At 45.3% G+C, this 17,622-nt stretch overlaps 1 protein-coding gene across 6 annotated transcripts in view; it reads left to right on the top strand.

Moving 5' to 3' along the window:
- Window positions 1-17,306, top strand: part of EBF1 (EBF transcription factor 1) — a 395,554-nt gene extending 378,248 nt beyond the window's left edge. For 3 of the 6 annotated variants that reach the window (XM_022590266.3, XM_022590263.3, XM_022590262.3), the window contains exons 13-16: window positions 941-1,118; window positions 1,787-1,966; window positions 5,820-6,014; window positions 14,378-17,306. In XM_022590266.3, coding sequence (XP_022445974.1) covers window positions 941-1,118; window positions 1,787-1,966; window positions 5,820-6,014; window positions 14,378-14,409 — 585 coding nt within the window. In that variant the 3' untranslated portion in view covers window positions 14,410-17,306. Of the gene's footprint in view, window positions 1-940; window positions 1,119-1,786; window positions 1,967-5,819; window positions 6,015-6,362; window positions 11,688-14,377 lie in introns of those variants that run through there. The other 3 variants (XM_022590269.2, XM_022590268.2, XM_022590267.2) reach the window with 1 other exon arrangement.
- Window positions 17,307-17,622: the final 316 nt, after the last annotated feature.

Raw genomic sequence — 17,622 nt, 5'->3', positions numbered from 1 at the left:
GAAAAATACAAAAGCTCTTGCATGAGTTCAGTGTGTAAGTCATTCGGACCTAACGGGTTGCAAGGCCATTCAAGTCTTCTCTCTTCTTTTGTAAATCTTTTAACGCCTTCTCTAGGGAATAATTTTTTCTTACGAGAAAAGGTACTTTATTTAAAAGGACTCTTCTGTGGGAATGTAGTTCATCACTGAAGCAGAGAGTTACCGGTGCTTGGTTTTATTCCTCTCAGGTTTTCAAGAAAATTTAGGAGGAAAAGGGGGATTTAATTTCTTCTCCTAAAAAGTATAATGAGGCCTGAATATTGTCTGCTTCTATTTCGTAGAGCAACTCCATGTATCTGACTCAACTTGCTCAGGAAACTGAGTCTGAGAAATCCTCCTTCCTTGCTTGTGTCATCTGAATCAGTGTCCAAGGGACACAGTCCCATTAATACTCAGGGACACAGGTCATCATGTAAACTTGCCCTTAACTTCATCTGGGGAGATGAGTTGCAGGGTGTGTGTGTGTGTGTGAGATGAGTTGCAGGGTGTGTGTGTGTGTGTGTGTGTGTGTGTGTGTGTGTGTGACCCCAGAGTTCTCTGTGTTACCTGTGGGGAAGGAAAGCCCCAGGTTGCTGTCCTGTACTGCGAGGTAGTATAGAGGGGACTGGCTGAGTTAATGGGCTTTCAGAGTCAGACGAACAGGGTTATGCAGCCCAGCTCTCTCCTTAAATAGGTAAGTGTCCTGAAGTGAGGTCTTGGCCTCTCTGAGCCTCAGCTGCCCCATCCGTGGTATGGGCGTGATTATGATGAGACTGAACACACAGGTTGGTTGAGAGGGTTGCAGAAGTTAGTGCTGTTAACCATGGAAAGCCCTAAGCACGGTCTGTAGTAAACACTTGGAACGTGGTACTCCTGGGAATCTGACTGGGCAGCTAAGGGGGATGTTCCTGTTACTTTTCAGGAGATTATTCTGAAGAGAGCAGCTGACATCGCAGAGGCCCTGTACAGTGTCCCCCGCAACCACAGCCAGCTCCCGGCCCTCACTAACACCTCGGTCCACGCGGGAATGATGGGCGTGAATTCCTTCAGTGGACAACTGGCTGTGAATGTCTCCGAGGCGTCGCAGGCTACCAATCAGGGTCAGGAGCCCCACTCTTCCCCTCCCCATTTCCCTGCCCCTTCCCAACCTCAAGCTACCCCACCCCCATTTATTTGGCACAAAACAGTGTTTATTTTTAAAAAGTCTTTTATTTTTCCCCCCCAAAAGGGGAGATTCCTAGTCTGTGTGTATCAGATATTACTGTAGAATTTTGGTTCTAGCCATCATGTCTGGTAATTTGGTGGAGGGGCTAGAAAGAATGCATGCATTTAGTTACCTCACCATTTGACTTTTCACTGTAAACCATGAATGACAGATCACAAGGACGGGTGGAACTAAAGTTCTGGAGGGGCCAAAGCACGTCATCCTTGCCCAGGGAGTAGGAACCGGTTACCTCCAGGGTATTATGTCTCTTAGATTAGGATTTATTTCTGTTCCCAAATGATAAGTGATTGATAGGTCCTGCATTGCCACTTCTCACAGGCCCACTAAGTATCTATGATCTCCTGAGAAATGTGTCTTTTGCTCGCTTCCCATTTTAATCACGGAGCTATCACCACCAATCCAGCCATGAGTCACCTGGCCCCTTCCCTTCAGGATGCAGCGATGGGGCAAGAAACAGAGACCTTCCTTTCCCCAAGCTTCTCAGACCCGCCACCCATCCGCCACCCACCCAACCTCATCCTTGGTTTTGCCCCCGCCCCTCAGGTTTCACCCGCAACTCAAGCAGCGTATCACCACATGGGTACGTGCCGAGCACCACCCCTCAGCAGACCAACTATAACTCGGTCACCACGAGCATGAATGGATACGGCACTGCCGCCATGTCCAATTTGGGCGGCTCCCCGACCTTCCTCAATGGCTCAGCTGCCAACTCGCCCTATGCCAGTAAGTAGAGATGTGTGTCCTGTGTTTCTGCACATTTTTGCTCTAAGAACTGGGCGTCGTGCTGTGTGGCCCACTGTGCAGGTCTCCCCGGTCCCCAGTCTGAGGGCCCCTGCCCTGCCAGGTGCAGGCCCAGGTGATGGGACCAAAGCCAGCACTGTCCCTGGCAGGAATCTCTGCCCTCCTTGCTCACCGTCCTCCCCATCTCCCTCACAGAACTCGGCTGCAACCAAAACAGCAGCGTGATGTCATTGCAGGAACCCAAGCTTCCAGTCAGATGGAGTTGGGTTTGACGCTTTCTTCTTCCAGTTGCTGACTGGTGGCTGCGGGCAGGTTCATCTCCCCTCTAAACCTCAGTTTTCTTTATCTGTAAAATGGGGAAGGAACCAGTACCCGCTCCCATACAGTTATTGTGAGACTTGGATAAGATAATGCACGTAATGAGCTCGTCCTGGCCCATAGGAGATGCATTCAACAAATCTAGGTACAAATCATAATGACAGAATGATAATATTAAGTGGTGCTGGTAGTATAGCATACTAACAACTATCCAAACTTAAAATCTCTTTTTTTAGTGCTTGGAAAGTTTTTCCCCTTTGTGTTTGATATGTACAAAGAAAAAAACGAAAACTGAACAAATCAAAAAACACACTTTATTTTTTTTCCAAAAATTTGGCATGATGAAAAAAAATTACACACAAGAAATTGTTCTTTGGTGTCTCGTCTCTGTCTTAAAGAAGCTTCGCTTAAAGGATTTTTTTTGTGCAACGTTTAGATTGCATCTAAAGAACCTCAGGGAACTGGCATCTTTACATATAAAATGTCATAGGCTGTGTTTGTTTGCGCAATCTCTTTGTCGCCCTTTGAGGATCTTTACATAGAAAACCAAGCTCATCTTGGACAATGTGGGTGGCTCTTCCGGTGTATAAAATATGTAAACTCTTAGAATTTTGTGGGATGATAGCCGCTGTGTTGTTTGTTAAATGAAAGAATGGTCATGTTTTTAAAACGAGAGTCTCAGCTAAAAATACGGAAAAGGATGCTTTCTCTGATGATAGTGGAAATGTGGAGTGTGCTAGGCTGTTGAAAAAGGAAAGATCATTCTTGGCCTTTGTGAGAAGTTATTATTTCTGAAAGTAATACTTAGGGCCATTTACCTTCTTGGTGAATCTGTAGGCTCAGTGTGTCCTGTGTTTCTGCACATTTTTGCTAAATCTCTGTATTTCTACTTGATCTGCTCGGAATCAGCAGCTTGTTGAACATTTAAAATTCCCCCTAATAATCTGCATATATTACGTCTGTCTGCTTGAGCATCAGTGTTTGGGGTCAGTTTCACATTAGATTTTGATTCATCAAAAAACTGTTTCTCACAGATCTATCACATCAGTGTTGTTTGGGGTCAGTTTCACATTAGATTTTGATTCATCAAAAAATTGTTTCTCACAGATCTGTCATTTCAGTGTTCTTCCTTCTACTCAATCAGAAAATGTTTCAATCATGACCTGAAAATTAAAAGGTGGCGTTCTTAATTAAATCAATAACCTAATTGCTACGTGGTAGCAATTCAGTTGAGGGGCTTGGCTTGCTCTGTCTTCCCAAGCCCTTGCAGACACCCAGCGACTTGAGCCTGAGATTGCATCCGTCAGATTACGAAACGTCGAACATTTAATTTCCATTAATTGATTTCCTCAGTGCTCACAAATATAGTACTAAGTTCTCAAATAGGCTCTCAGATGGGACAGTTTTATCTGCATAAATGCAAATAAAACAATAAACACAAAGCCCAGCTGATTTGAATTTTTGTCTCCATAATATTTAATTATTCATAAACCACTCATGTTGAAAAATTCCAAACAAACAGAATAAAAAATAAAATAAGACATTCCACTGGTGAACACACTTTCTGGTTTAGTGGCTGATATCTAATAATGTTATAACAAATGGAACGGCTTGACTATATTTCACCCCTTCCTCTGTTAACGCCCCCTCCCCAAACTCCCCACCTCTAAATACACATAATGATCGCATTTGCCAAGGAGATTAATTGCCTTCCTCAGTGAACCAGCAGGATTTCAAGTCTACGAATATTTAAAGAATCAAACCTCCAGTGCAGGAGTTTTGCAATTTAAATGGGTGTTATTATTGAGCGTATTTTCACATTTACAAATCCTCAGAGATGTATAAAAATGCTGGTCTCATTAAAAGAAAAAGTCCAGTTTAGAAAATGTGTGCGAAAACTCTGATGATGGCGGCTCTGTGTTGTGCTCCGTAGAGCATCCAGTGCGTCTGGACTGTGTAGTGCTGAGGGCTGATTACAAGGGGTCATTTCGCCTACCCCCCACCACCCCGACGGCAGTTGCTGCCTGTGACCGATTCGATAACCACTTCCCTACCTTTCCAAAGCCAGTAGGCCGAGGCGGAGGCCACCTAACTGGCAATTTGGACGCTGGTGTGCTCATGGGAAGGGGCCTGTCCGATGGCAATCTGTTTGCTTAGCAGGGTAGCCCAGTAGAAAGAGCGCTGCATTTGGGTTTGCTTCCTGGCCTCACCTTCCAGCTACTGGCCCTGGGGCAAGTCACTGGACTATTTTCTGAGTCTCAGCTCGCTGGGTTTGCTCAGGTGTCAAAAGGATGTCCCAATTTAAGCTGGCTTGGCCAATGCCATGGATGAAAAAGATGTGAAGATTCTTGCAGGTGATAAAAGCAATATATAAGGTTTATGACATAATGTGAAAAATAATACAGTGAAGGAGGAAGTGCCTAGAATTTGAACTAAGTGTCTGAAAATCATCAGACAGGATTCATACTTTTTCCCAGGAGACGGAGGAAATGGAAGGTGAATGTGTGATGGCACCAGTCCTGAGTGTAGAGGGCTTTCATGTGCTCAAAATCCGTCTCCTAAAGTGACCTGAGATTATTAGCAACCATCAAAAGATGAATGAAAGGCCAGGCAGAGAGGACTGTGGTTGGTGGAGAACGTGCAGCGCCCAAACTCTTTCGTATCCCCAAGCAGCTAGGTTTTCTCTCTCTCTGAACTGCCAATGGTCTCCTATCATTGCTAATTCACGTCCCCACCACTCCCAGACTGTGAGTATTTACATAAGGCTCCGATCCTGCTGCTTATTGGTTCACACTCATCTCTGTACAGCTCCGCGGGGGATAGAGAGAATTTGAAACTTTGACTTGTAGTCCTGCGTTGGTCACACATGTTGCACGTGGCAGACTGTTTACCCGCCTGGCTTCCGACCTACCTCTGTCTGTCTTGTGGAGCATGAAGATACAGTCATATCCTTCAGGAAGCTGTAGCTCCATGGGGAGACAGGCGACACACACACACCACCATCTGCCAGTGCCTTAAACTGGAATCCTGGTGTTGCCTTCAACTCACTCTACTTCCTCACACCTCTCCTTCCACTGGTGACCACACTCTCTCAGGTTGGCTTCCTCCTGTCTCTTGTATCCCCAGACCCTTTGCTAGAACCTTACTTTAGGCCCTACGTGCAGTGCCTCCCCTGACACCTCCTCCATGAAGCCTTCTTTGGTCTCCCTTCCCTGCCTCCCCAGAGTTGGCCATACTCACCTTTGAGGCTATCATGTGGTACTCTACCCCTTATAAGAGCGCTCTTGTTTCCTGGCTTGGGGTGCTCTAGCTCGCTGCCTGGTTCATAGTCGGCCTACAACAAAAGGAAACACATGCCGAGTACCAAATGATGAGAGCAGACAAGACCCTCAGCGTTCAGGGAAGGCTCCTGCTAGAAGGGCGGCCTGAGAAGGATGGGTGTCAGGGTCGGAGCCGAGCCGCCTTGTGTCAGGACACCAGGAGAGGCACTGATTTCTCTTTTCCCATTGCCCCTTAGTCGTGCCATCCAGCCCCACCATGGCCTCCTCCACAAGCCTCCCCTCCAACTGCAGCAGCTCCTCCGGCATCTTCTCCTTCTCACCAGCCAACATGGTCTCAGCCGTGAAACAGAAGAGTGCTTTTGCGCCTGTGGTCAGACCCCAGACCTCCCCACCTCCCACCTGCACCAGCACCAACGGGAACAGCCTGCAAGGTAAGCCCCAGGCCCCACCCGGGCCAACCAGACGCCCTGACTCACCTTCCCAGGGCCTGAAGCAGATGCACCACTGTTGCGAGGGGATCGGCCTTGGGCCTGCCTGCTTCTGTCCACCCTCATCTATTCTGTTCCTTTGTGTTCGCCCTCGTAGGCCCTGGTCCCTGACGCGCCCCCCTTCCCGCCCCCCGTCCCCGGCATCCCTCCTCTGCTGGAGTTGCCTGAGCAGTTCTCTTGCCAACTCCAGCAATTCTGCTCAGGCCTGGGATTTGCTTGAGAATACTGTTTCCACTTACTAATGCCATCGTTTCTCTTTCCTCTCTCATTCCCTGTGGTCGCCATAATCAGATCAGTCTTTTGTGGACTCTAGCAAGTTCTCCACTGCAGGGTCTCTCCCGGGACTGGCCTTCTCCTGAAGTAGGTTCCCTTCCTGTTGCCTGTGTCAGCATGCACATTTGGTGGGGCTGATAACGGGGAGGGGGTGAGTTCGCCAAGCCAGAGCCCTGAGGTTACAGCATCTTAGACCAAAGACCCAAGACTTACTACTGGGAACCAGAAACCCCGAAGTGCTACTAGAGGACTCTGGTTCATATCAAAACTGTTCGATTTCCTCCCCCTCATGGAATATGGAAAATAACAGAGTAACCAAATTTGAGGTGACCTTTCTATTCACTGAGAAGAAACCCAACCTTTTAAAATGGGTCCCACCATTTCTTACACTTTTCTTACTGGCACTGAGTTGTGGTGTTGACCTGCATGACCTCCCTCCTTCCCCACAGTGGGATCGTGTGATCAGCACTCAGAGCCCCTACCTTAGAGACGAGAAAGCGAAAGGTTGGCGAGGTTATGGAATGGCTTGACTTCCGACAGGGGTGGGTGGCAGAGGCTGGCTTCAAACTCAGGCTCAAGAGTTCATCTCCTCCTTCCAGCTTCCAACCACTTTACTGCTCAGGGGGGGGTAAACGAGATGTATCCAGGATTCGTAAGGCAGCTGGCAGGGAAGTAAGATCAATAAAATCGTCAGCTGCCATCCCTTGAGCACTGACCAGTGCTAAGCACTGAGCCTGCCTTATCCTATTTAATCCTCACAACTTCCTGATGAGACATGAGGACAGTTATGATCTCCATTGTACAGAGGATAAAACTGAGGCATAAGGAGAGAAAACATCTGCCCGTAGGCATAGCCAGAAACAGTGGGGGATGCATATAAACCCTCAGGGTCTGTGCCCTAACCCTTAGCCTACCCAGTGCCCCACGGAGCCTTCCTTCACAGCCGGCTTGCCCATCTTCACTGGTGGAGGTGAGTCATGGAGGTCGAGAGGGGTCAGGGGGGCAGCCCTGTTTCTTGCATCTCTATCTATTTATACTTCTATACACGTACTCTGTACAGGACACTTTACACTGATGTAAACTTACATCCATTCTCTTGAAGACCCTATGAGGTTGGTACTACTCCCATTATATAGATGAGGAAGTCAAGGCCCCGTTTGCTCAAGGTCACATATCTAGTAATGGTGGAGCCCAAACTGAACCCCATCTGTGTGACTCCTGAGCCTGGGCTCCTGCTTCCTTTTCTGACGCCATAAGGGCTCAGCAAGGCACTCCTCAGAGACCTGCTGGCCAGTCTGCCCAGCACAGCCAAGGTCAGTGCCCCTGCCCCCTCCCTGAAATATACATACACTGGCAAAGCCATCTTCTTAGAGGGAAAAGGAAGATAATCGGACTGTGGAACGACATTTCAGGCAATATTCCTTGTGATAGGAAATGCCCACCCCACAAAGGGGAGCCACCCATTCCCGCAAGTCTCTTTCTCCGCTAAAAATAATGCTTTGGCACGCACAGCACACCTCCAGCTGGCAAACTGAGGATATGATGCTTAAGCGAACGTAACTTGTAATGGGTTTAAGTAAGGATAAAACCCATGGAAAGCAGAAATCTACCATTCTTGAACTGCCAATCACAATGCTTGTTAAACACAGACTTGACGTCAGGAAGAAGGTATAACGGGGTTTGTAATCCGCCGTGGAGGGCTGGCGCTTGAGAAGAAAAGGCCCACGGCTCTTGCAGGGTCACAGCTGTATCACTGGCCACCGGTGACTGAAGTGGGCAGCCGTTCTGTGAGGCCGAGTGTCTTTTCATGCCATGTGGGCCAAGGAGGGAGCAGGAAGGAACTGAAAGTAGGGACTCAGCTTGAGTTTTAGAACCTCCTGGATCTAGGGAACTTCTGGGTGTGTGTGTGTGTGTGTGTGTGTGTGTGCGTGTGTGTGCGTGTGTGTGTGTGTGTGTGTGAGAGAGAGTGTGTGTGTGTGTGCGCTTAAGTAATGATGAAATGGCATCAAGACAGGGACACATAGAAAGTTGGTGCATTTGTCACCCCCAGGGCATTTCTAACCCATGTCTGCACAGATTCCGAAAGTACAGAGACTGCTCCCCGCTTCTGATCAGCAGCTGAGTCTCCATCACGTTTCTAATGCACAGCTCACAGCTGGGAGGGTTTAGGGTGTGACTCAGGGACATGCTTTGTGCTGGATTTGCTATTGTGGATGACACTGCCCTTTCCTTCTAGTTGAGCGTGTGTCCTGGAGATGCTTTCTGGTGGTTTTTGTTTTTCCAATACTGTCATGTATCAAACGTCCCTAGTTTGGGGGAGGTGGCAGCAGAGGAGGAATGAGTTGAGAAATTAAAGTCACGTTAACTGATACCACCTTGGAAGCTGTCCTCCCTCCTGCCCACTCCACTCTTCACCATCCACTCGCCAGGCAGGGCCCACACACCTGGGATCACACGTCTGTCCTCTGCACGCTGTCCCTGCGGACATGGGTGTGATGCATCACTGTTTTCAGGGAGCTCTTGCCTTGGAGTCTCCCCTGAGAAAAGTGACATTCTGACTGGAGGCTGCTAGACCCATAACTAAAGAATTACTTCATCTTCAGCTGTCTAAATTCCACTTGTATTTAAAAAAAAAAAAAAAAAAGAAAGAAAAGAAAGGACACAGGTGGGTTATAGAATTGAGGGTGAGAATCTCTGAAGTGTTGCAGCCCTCCTCCTTTGCACTGTTACCGTAACACCTGCTTCATTTGGACCCACCTCGTTCAGAATTGTGATCATTAAGACAGGGCAGGTGACGAAGGAAGAGTTGGTTAAGCAAACTGACCACATAAGCAAGATTAGAGGTGACACATTTAGGTTGTTTTAAGTGTTTTAAAGGTCTTTTTACCTCCAGCTACCACTCTTAATTGTCCATCGTTCTTTTTTTTTTTAAGCCAACTCCTTAGAGGCCCTTTTCGCTACCAGCCCTTTCTCAGCCTCCTCTGGTGACAGCACTCACGTTTATTCCCCGACAGATACGCACTGTGGTCTCACATGATGGTGATGACAATGGTCACAGCCACTAACGTGGGAGGGAGGGCTTCCTCCCAGCCTGGCCTTTTCACTGTCTCATGTGTTCCTCCCAACCAGTCTTAGATATAGGCTGTCTGTTGTCCCCCTTGTACAGATGCAGAAACTGAGACAAGGCCAAGCTGGCTCATCCAGAGTTACGCAGCTAGCACATAGGGGGAGCTTGGGGTTAAATCCCAGGCCGACTGACTACTGTATCAGCCCCTGTGCTAAATGAAATGGTCATAGTCAAGCCACTGGGCTAGGACCATGTGGACCAGAAAATGCTGACCTTAAAAGCTTTTCCTGTGTTAGGGGAAACATGACACCAGGGGAAAGAAAGCAGATCTGTCTGGGAGAGGCTGGATGCCCAGCTGTGGAAGTTCAGAGGAGGGAAAGATTAGGGAGAGTTCAGAGCAGCCTAGTGGAGAAGGGTGCCTTTGAACTGGACCTTGGGTGAAGGTCAAGTAGGATTTGGGTCCAGGGAGATGGGGGAGGAGCATTTCAGGCAGAAGGATCAAGGATAACCTGAGCCAGAGTCATGTGTAGGGGGCTGTGCACCCTTCTGCAGCACAGGCACCAAGAAGCAGGGAGAAGCTTGAACAGGAAGTCCTTACCTGGGAGTCAGAAGTTCCATTCTTTACTGATACTTTAAAATTCACAGTTTCTACTGTGATTCCAACTGCTTTTCTCTCCCAGGTAGCTAATACCTTTGACGATTTACGATTCGTCTGAGAAATTTTTTAGGACAAAGCAACTCTATCTCAGTACTTCTGGGGTCCCATAGATGTTCTGTTAAAAAAAAAAAAGAAAAAGAAAATGTTATGGTCAAACAAACCTAGAAGTTGGTGTTTACTGCATCACTGTCTTGGAGTCACAATGCACGTATGTTTAACTAAAGGCTCTGAGACACCCCGCGGTTAAAGAAAAAAAGAGTCTCCCATTCTGTTCTCTGCACTTCTTTGCCCACAGAACACTTTTCCGAATGTTAACACCAGTGAACATCCCATGGAACACTTGGGAAATTCAGACATATTTTGAATTTAAAGATAAAAACACAGAGAAATCTCCTTCCATTCTTATGTAGATAATGTCACTGATCAATCCTGATCTTAGAGTCCCCAAGTGTGTCTGTTTTCAGAGCCCAGAGACCTGAGTCACTTCGTACGCTCAGCTATTGTCCTGGAGACATCCTTTCCCTTCTCCTAAAGATGTGCCCCTACAGCATGGATTCTCTGCAATTTCAGGCCTCAAAGGACTTCACTAATCAAGAGACAGGCAGCCCCAAGAATGCTGTCACCATGCCCTTGGACCTGTCCCCAATGTGGGGAGTTGAAACCCCAACCATGTCCCAGACAGTCTCCGCAGCGAAGAATTAAAAACAAAAAGGCCAGAGTGATTTTACAAAAACTGTCCGCACCCTGTGCTTTCTCTCCCCACCTCCCTGAAGCGCAGGCTGGCCGGCCTCACCCAGCTATCTGCAGCCTGGTAGCAAATCTCCTGGAATTGTCTTTCGCTCCACGCACATGTTCAGTTTGTGCAAGCTCTCCCCCCCATTCTGTTCCTGATTAGCTCCTCATTCTTTCTTACACATATGGTGGTTCAACGAAGACCACATTCCACCCTCTCGCTCCAAACTCTCCCAGCTCGGCAAAACTTTCCGTTTTGTCTTTGTTCTTATCACACTGAAAAATGCACTGCCTCTCAAGCCAGTAGTTTTCTGCGCTTTGGTCAGGGCATGTGCTCACCCAGCAGCCAGGGGAATGGCAGAGCCTCCTCCGTCTTGTGATGTCTTTGGCACATGTTACTGAGACTGTCGTGTCCTCATGGAAATCTTCACGGGCCCTACTGGGCCAAGTGCGTGTGCCAGTGGCATTTCTGGAACATTCTAAGCCTGAAACACCCATCCCTCTCACCCATGTAAGTAACCTTGGGGATTACAGCACGGATACAAGAAAAACAGCTTCTAACATTCCGGGAGCTTCCCTGTAGTCGTGCAATGAGGTTTCTTTATTAAACGGCCACTTTAGAGGTGCCTAAATTCAGAGGCCACAAAGGGAGCTCCTTTCCCAAAATTTACTCTTCAGTGAGGGTTCTGCGTCTGGAGTTTAGGAAGTGACGGATGAGATTTAGGGAGCTGTAACCCCCTGATATTATGTGCAAAACTCTGGGTGTAAGTACCTCTGGGGCTTCTTACGGAGAGAGGTTCCCTGGCTTTTGTTAGACCCCCAGAGGAATCTGAAGGCCAACGAAGCAAAGGTAGGAAACTGCGGGCAGACCACAGCCAGCCCTAGATACCCCCAGATATGTATGTTTGTTCATTTGGTTTTAATTTTAACTTTTTGCTAACACATATAGACTGGGCTATTTTATCTTTTAAAAAATCCACCTGCCCGCCTTCTCTAGAAGTAATTGGAAAGCTGGGTGGCTGTGAGCAGGCGTTCCCGCACGGCAGCACCGGGGCAGCGTTTAGAGTGCCACCCACCCTACAGACCTCAGTCCGCACGGAGGGGACCTCGCTCACTCATGATCCCAGCCTGGGCTCTCAAGGTGCTGGAGGTTTTGACTCCTGTGTTCCAGACTAAGAAGCAGTTATCTGTGGACTCGCAGCACATCACTTAGCTTTGCTTTATAGCTTTTAATGTGGCCCTAACAGAAGTTTAATCTAATTGATCTAACATACTATTCAGGTAGCAGAACACTGAGTAGCTCTTTTTTTAAAAAATTCTGGTCATCTAGAATTTAAAAAAAAAAAAAAATCCTGATGTTTTTAGGGCCCAGCTGATACATTCTGGCGGGGTCCACTGACGGAAATAGCAGGAAGTTGGTCAGTTTTCTGCTTTGCTTTGTATCATATTGACGCTGCCTGATGTATGCTGCAGGAGACTGCCCTTTAATGCCAGGCACACACAGTAGATTTTGGCGGAAGGCATAAGGAGACACGCTTATTTTGCCAGAGGGTTAGAACTCCCACGGAAAGCCCTGCCTTTAGTAAAGGTGCCTGGACGCACCTCCAGCCTGGAGGAAAAGATCCTTAGGGAGGCAGGACCATGCTGAGCTGTCACACTGCAAAGACCCTCTTGCTCCCGCGACCTCCCCCTTGCTTTTGGAGCTACAGCATCTTGAATTCTCAAGGCTTGGATTGAAATACCCAGCTCCCCATTTCAGTCAAATCCAGGGCTCACTTGAATCTTAAGGGGACTGCATCTCCAGTGGATCCCAAACCTTTGGGGGTTTAAGTTGGTCTGCATTTGGCAAGTGACACTTCCTGTTTCTAAGAAAAATGGCTTATGATGGCTTACAAAAAAGACTCCAGGAGCTTTTGGACTGCGAAACGGCTCTTGCAAAACAACATGTGGATGATTTACGTGTAAATGAATCAGAAACATGTGGATTAAATTTCCTTGTGAATACAGATGGGTTTAAAAATTAACGGAAAAAGTGTTTGGCAAAATACTTTTTTTTTTAAATGGAATTGAAAATGCCAGGGCTGGGGTAGGGGAAGCAGAGGAACGTGGGGCGCACAGGGCTCACAGCCTCACCTGGCCTTCCGACGTCTACTGCAGGATTTGTGGTAGTTGGGGCTCGCTTACAAACAAAGGCACATTCTCGCAGACATGAGAGTTGGGAAATTTACAGGGTCACTTCCTAGATGCAGTCACCACTGACAAGGACATTCATTTAAATTTAGAATTGCCAACAAAAAGAAAGCAATGACTTCCTCTCTCTGCCTGACAGGATGTTAAGCCATCATTGGGAGCCAAAGATGGCTGCCTCTTGCTTCTAATGTAAGCATTGCTCTCATCTCCACATACTTCAAAGTTGCCATCCGGAACTCTGCACTCATCCCATTATTCCTCATACCCATCCTGTGAAGTGTTCCATATCGGATGGTACCTAGTTCATATGAGGAAACACAAGCCCAGAGAAATTAAGCAGTTCGCACTGGTCACACAGCTAATTTAGCGGCAGAAGTTAAAAATAACAGCAGCCCACCTCTATTAACTAGGAGCTGATCCGGGCTAAGCACTTCGCACTGGTTGTTTCATTTAAATCTCCAACAACCCTAACAATATCACGGCCCTTGCAAATACTGATACGCTGCATTTCTAGCTGAGGAGGCAGAGAGGTGCAAGGAGACAAGCAACTAGCTCGGGGGGGGGGGCGGGGGGGGACATACCCAGCAGGCAGAAAAGCCAGGGGTGGAACGCTGTCAGATTCCATGCTTTTCTGAATACAGCTGTGTGTGGGTTCCTAACACGGCTTTGCAAGAGTTTTGATTATCCCATACAGCCTTCCCTTTGCCTAGGATCTCTCTTTAGCTTCCCTAGGCTACAGTTTTCTAGGGACACGGTCAGACCATTCCAGAAACCCTGAGTGAAGCAGTGGCATAGAAGACATTCTGCGTCCGCATCCTCCAGTGAACAACGCTTTCTGGAGCCAGTATCCCCTTCTCCCAGGCCTGAGGACTAAATGGAGTCACTCAGATCACTGCTCTGAGCCTCCGTCCTCATGCTCACACAGAGCGCAGGCAGAGCCACGGGTTGTGGTAGAAACTACTGGCTGTTACAATGGACCAGTTTTTTATTGTATATTTTGGAAGCGAAGGGGAGGGGAAAAAAAAGAGCGACAAACTGAAAATTCTCACTATTTTGCAAGCGTTGGGCTGCAACTTTCCCAGCAGTATGCAAACTATGTGACTTTCCAGTTATGTTTTAAAATTGAAATCAGATTTGGAGGGATGCTTAGGATCTTCTTTTCTGTTAAAGACACATACACATGCTGACATACTATCATTCTTAATAAAGTACATGTATATTTTATAATAAAAACTCCTTCCAGGGAAGATGAGAAAGCACATGTGTGGCTAATATTCAACCAACATAGTGGTGTGTGGGTGTTTTTTTCCATCTTTTTTTTTTTTCCCCTCTTTCAGTGAGAAGTTTGGATGCAAAACCATTTACTCTTGTCTTCTCTTTTCACAGCGATATCTGGCATGATTGTTCCTCCCATGTGAAAGAATTGCCTTGAAGAATTTTATTAATGAAGAGGTTGGATTCTGCTACAGAAAGTAATCTGATACAAGTCCCAGAGTGGAACTTTTAACTCAGGCCTTTTTAAGAGGAATCACAATAACTGCAGATTTTTAAACAAACAATATCACCGACCTTGCAAATACTGAAATTGGAAGGGATCTGCTAATGCAGGGTGTTGGTTACAGTTGTACCTCCCAAGTCCTTGGGGGGATATATTTATTCTGTGTTGATAGAAGCAAATCCTCTTTTTCTTTCTCTCTCTCTTTTTTTTTTTAAAGCTTAACTCGGCAATCATTTGTCTTTTATAAACCATAAAGCTGTATACAAGGGACACTATAAATAAGACTCCATGTTTTAATTTATGATGTTTTTAAAGCTGTGTAAAAGGAGAATGAAATGGTGATATTTACAAAAAAGTTTAAAAAGAAAAAAAGAAAAAAAAAAAAAGCTTGTATGGGACAGAATAGGAATGCCAGTTAGATTTTTTTAGAAAACTAAGGGTCGGCTTTTGCGCCTTAAAGCATATCAAGTGGTAGTTACTCGGACAGTGCATTTCCAATATCTAACTTAACATGCCACCCCTTAGCAGTGCAAGCTTATTTCTCTCTTTTGTATTGTTGTCTTAAGTAACTGTGTAAATAAATGCAGCCTGGAAAGTTAAAAAGTGATGTAAGGATCACATTTTCCCCTTCTACTCAAAAGTCCAGTGCCTCTAGACAGATCTTAAAACTGCATATTTAAACCTGACAGCACTCTCTCTCTTTTGCTTATGTCAACTTCTTCGGAAGCCGATGGCCTCTCGAGAGCTTGGTGGCACACGTGCTGTGTGAGAATCTCCTTTGAGACTTCATGGAACAGGGTCAGGCACAGAATTCCACATTATGCCCTCCAGTTATCAAACCAAAATCCCACTTACACTCCGCCATTTACATGGTTAAAGTTTACTCAGCCTAAATGCTGACTTCATACCAATCCTTCAAAAGCTGACAAAAGCAACATGGCAGGTATTTCAGATTTCCCATCCGAGATAGCGCCTCTATCAGTCGACCCTTACCATTTGTAACATAGTAGATTGAAACGACAGGTTAAGTGCTTTGGAATTAAGAATAAAAGGAAACTGGGAGAAAGGAGAAGAAGGTTGAGATCTCCAAAACATGGTTTTCTGTTCGATGGGAATTTTTGCTCTCATTATCTGGGAAGTGTTCTTAAAAATAGGAATTAATAGCAAAGATGCAGCAAAGCTCTGAGGATGCATTTGCCTGATACTTTTTTCTTTGCTGTTGTGTTTTGTATGTAGTTATAAATACTGTAGATTTTTTGTGATTTTTTGCCAAAGTTGTTGTTCTATTTATACATTTTAATGTCTTAAGACAGTTTTTCAATATCACAAAAAAAGATTTTACTGCATATTTTGCAAAGAAAAAAAAAGCTCACTACCTTTAGCTTGCACATACTTGCAAAGTTAATTAAAAGGCTTTTTGTTTTAAAGGGGATTTTGTAAGATATCCGTATAAATAATGTATTTATCTTTGGAATTTGTACATTGCTTTCCCCTTCCTCCTTTTCCTCCGACTCCCAGTTTATTTTATTGTGTATGTTTGCTATGTGAAAAGTGCGTATTTGTTTGGCCACCTATAGTTATATTAGCTATTTCAATGTGATTTTTAAACATTTCATTTATAGTTATTTTTAGTATTGTTTTAAACCATGCTTCATTTTTTTTTAATTTTCACCCAAAAGCCATTGTCTATTTTTGTATTATTTGTAAGTTAAGAAGTTTTTTCCAATATATGGCAAAAAATAGTAGCATATTATTCTTGTAGCATTTAGTTCTGTAGATTAAAAAAAATGTATCCTTTGCTTTGGAAGCTTACAGAAAAAAACCCTAATGCTGTTTTACTCTATTAATATGCATGGAACCTCTCCCTTTGGAGTGACGCATTTTGTGCATTAAATTCCGGGGAGAAACTTCATAGAAATCAATGAACATACTTTCTTTCCTAAGTCTGCTTGTATATTTCCTCTGTCTTTCACATAAATATAAACCAGCAGATTGGATGCCTTAACAATGCAAATCATATTCATTTCACTTGTACATTGTAACTGTGCACCAGAACTGTCAGTCATCACTAACATTCTAAGAAAAAAGAAAAAGAAAAAAAAAGAAAAAAAAAAAAAAACAAAGAAATTGAAAAGCACAAAAGAACTGTTTTGTTACCTTAAGACAATGTAACTTTTTCTAGTAGAGCAAGAAATTTACAACAATGCTGCAACTGTGCATGCCCCCATATGGATTTTGCAATGGTTTTCACTAGACTGTCAGAGTGCGATTTTTATGGGTTGGGGAGGGTGGGGGAGGGGTGTTGCGGGAGGGAAGGGAGGGGAGCAAAGCTGATTTTTCTTGGTGAGAAATAATAATAATGATTAATAATAATAATAAAACTGGAAAATGTAAGCAAAGTGGACGCATTGCTTCTCGGTACTCAGAAAGGTTGTCTGAATTCGTGTGCTAAGCGCTGGCCTGAAGATGTGTACAATTTAAAGCCATATTTTGTCTGGTGAGCCCCTTAACTGTTTGTGAAGGACCCGGGTCAGCCTGTGAGGTGTCGGGCTCAGACCTTGACAACAAACGCCACCCACTGTCAGCCATGTGTAGTGGTTAGAACTTTTCTTGAAAGTCCAAAGAGCCTTTAAAATGTGTATAATTTGTGTTTTGTTGCCTCTATTGATATTGATTAGATGAAAAGACGTTCTGGCCCTCTGACCCTCTCTCTTCTGCACAGAACTTTTTACAAGTAAAAGATGTTACCCTAAATACAGAATATGGCTTTAAGAAGAAAATGAAATAGCGAATTCAATTAAGATTTCAGTTGGGGGCGGGGGGTGGGGTGGGGGTGGGGGTGGAATACAGCTTCTGGATGACTGGATTGCAGAACATGCCCTGGCCTCACATTGTACTAGGATGCAGCTTAATGAAGTCATCTCTAAATCTAACCTTTCACCTTCTTATCAAACTTTTGGAATAGACACACACTGTACAGTTCAATTGTTAGAGAACCTAACTACTGTAGAGATTGTTATAATTTTTTTTTTTGCAAACATTCAAGCTGTAAAAACTTTTCAACTTTCACAATATTTAATTAAAGTTACTTCCTGTCTGTGATGGCAGCTCCTAGTTGTGTATTCATTTCTCT

This window comes from Delphinapterus leucas, unplaced genomic scaffold (assembly GCF_059928025.1).
Source record: "Delphinapterus leucas isolate spDelLeu-1000000601 "Yukka" unplaced genomic scaffold, BTC_Dleu_Yukka2 spDelLeu_asBTCV2_sq76, whole genome shotgun sequence".
Classification (NCBI taxonomy): domain Eukaryota; kingdom Metazoa; phylum Chordata; class Mammalia; order Artiodactyla; family Monodontidae; genus Delphinapterus; species Delphinapterus leucas.
This window is presented reverse-complemented; position numbering and strand designations above follow the sequence as displayed.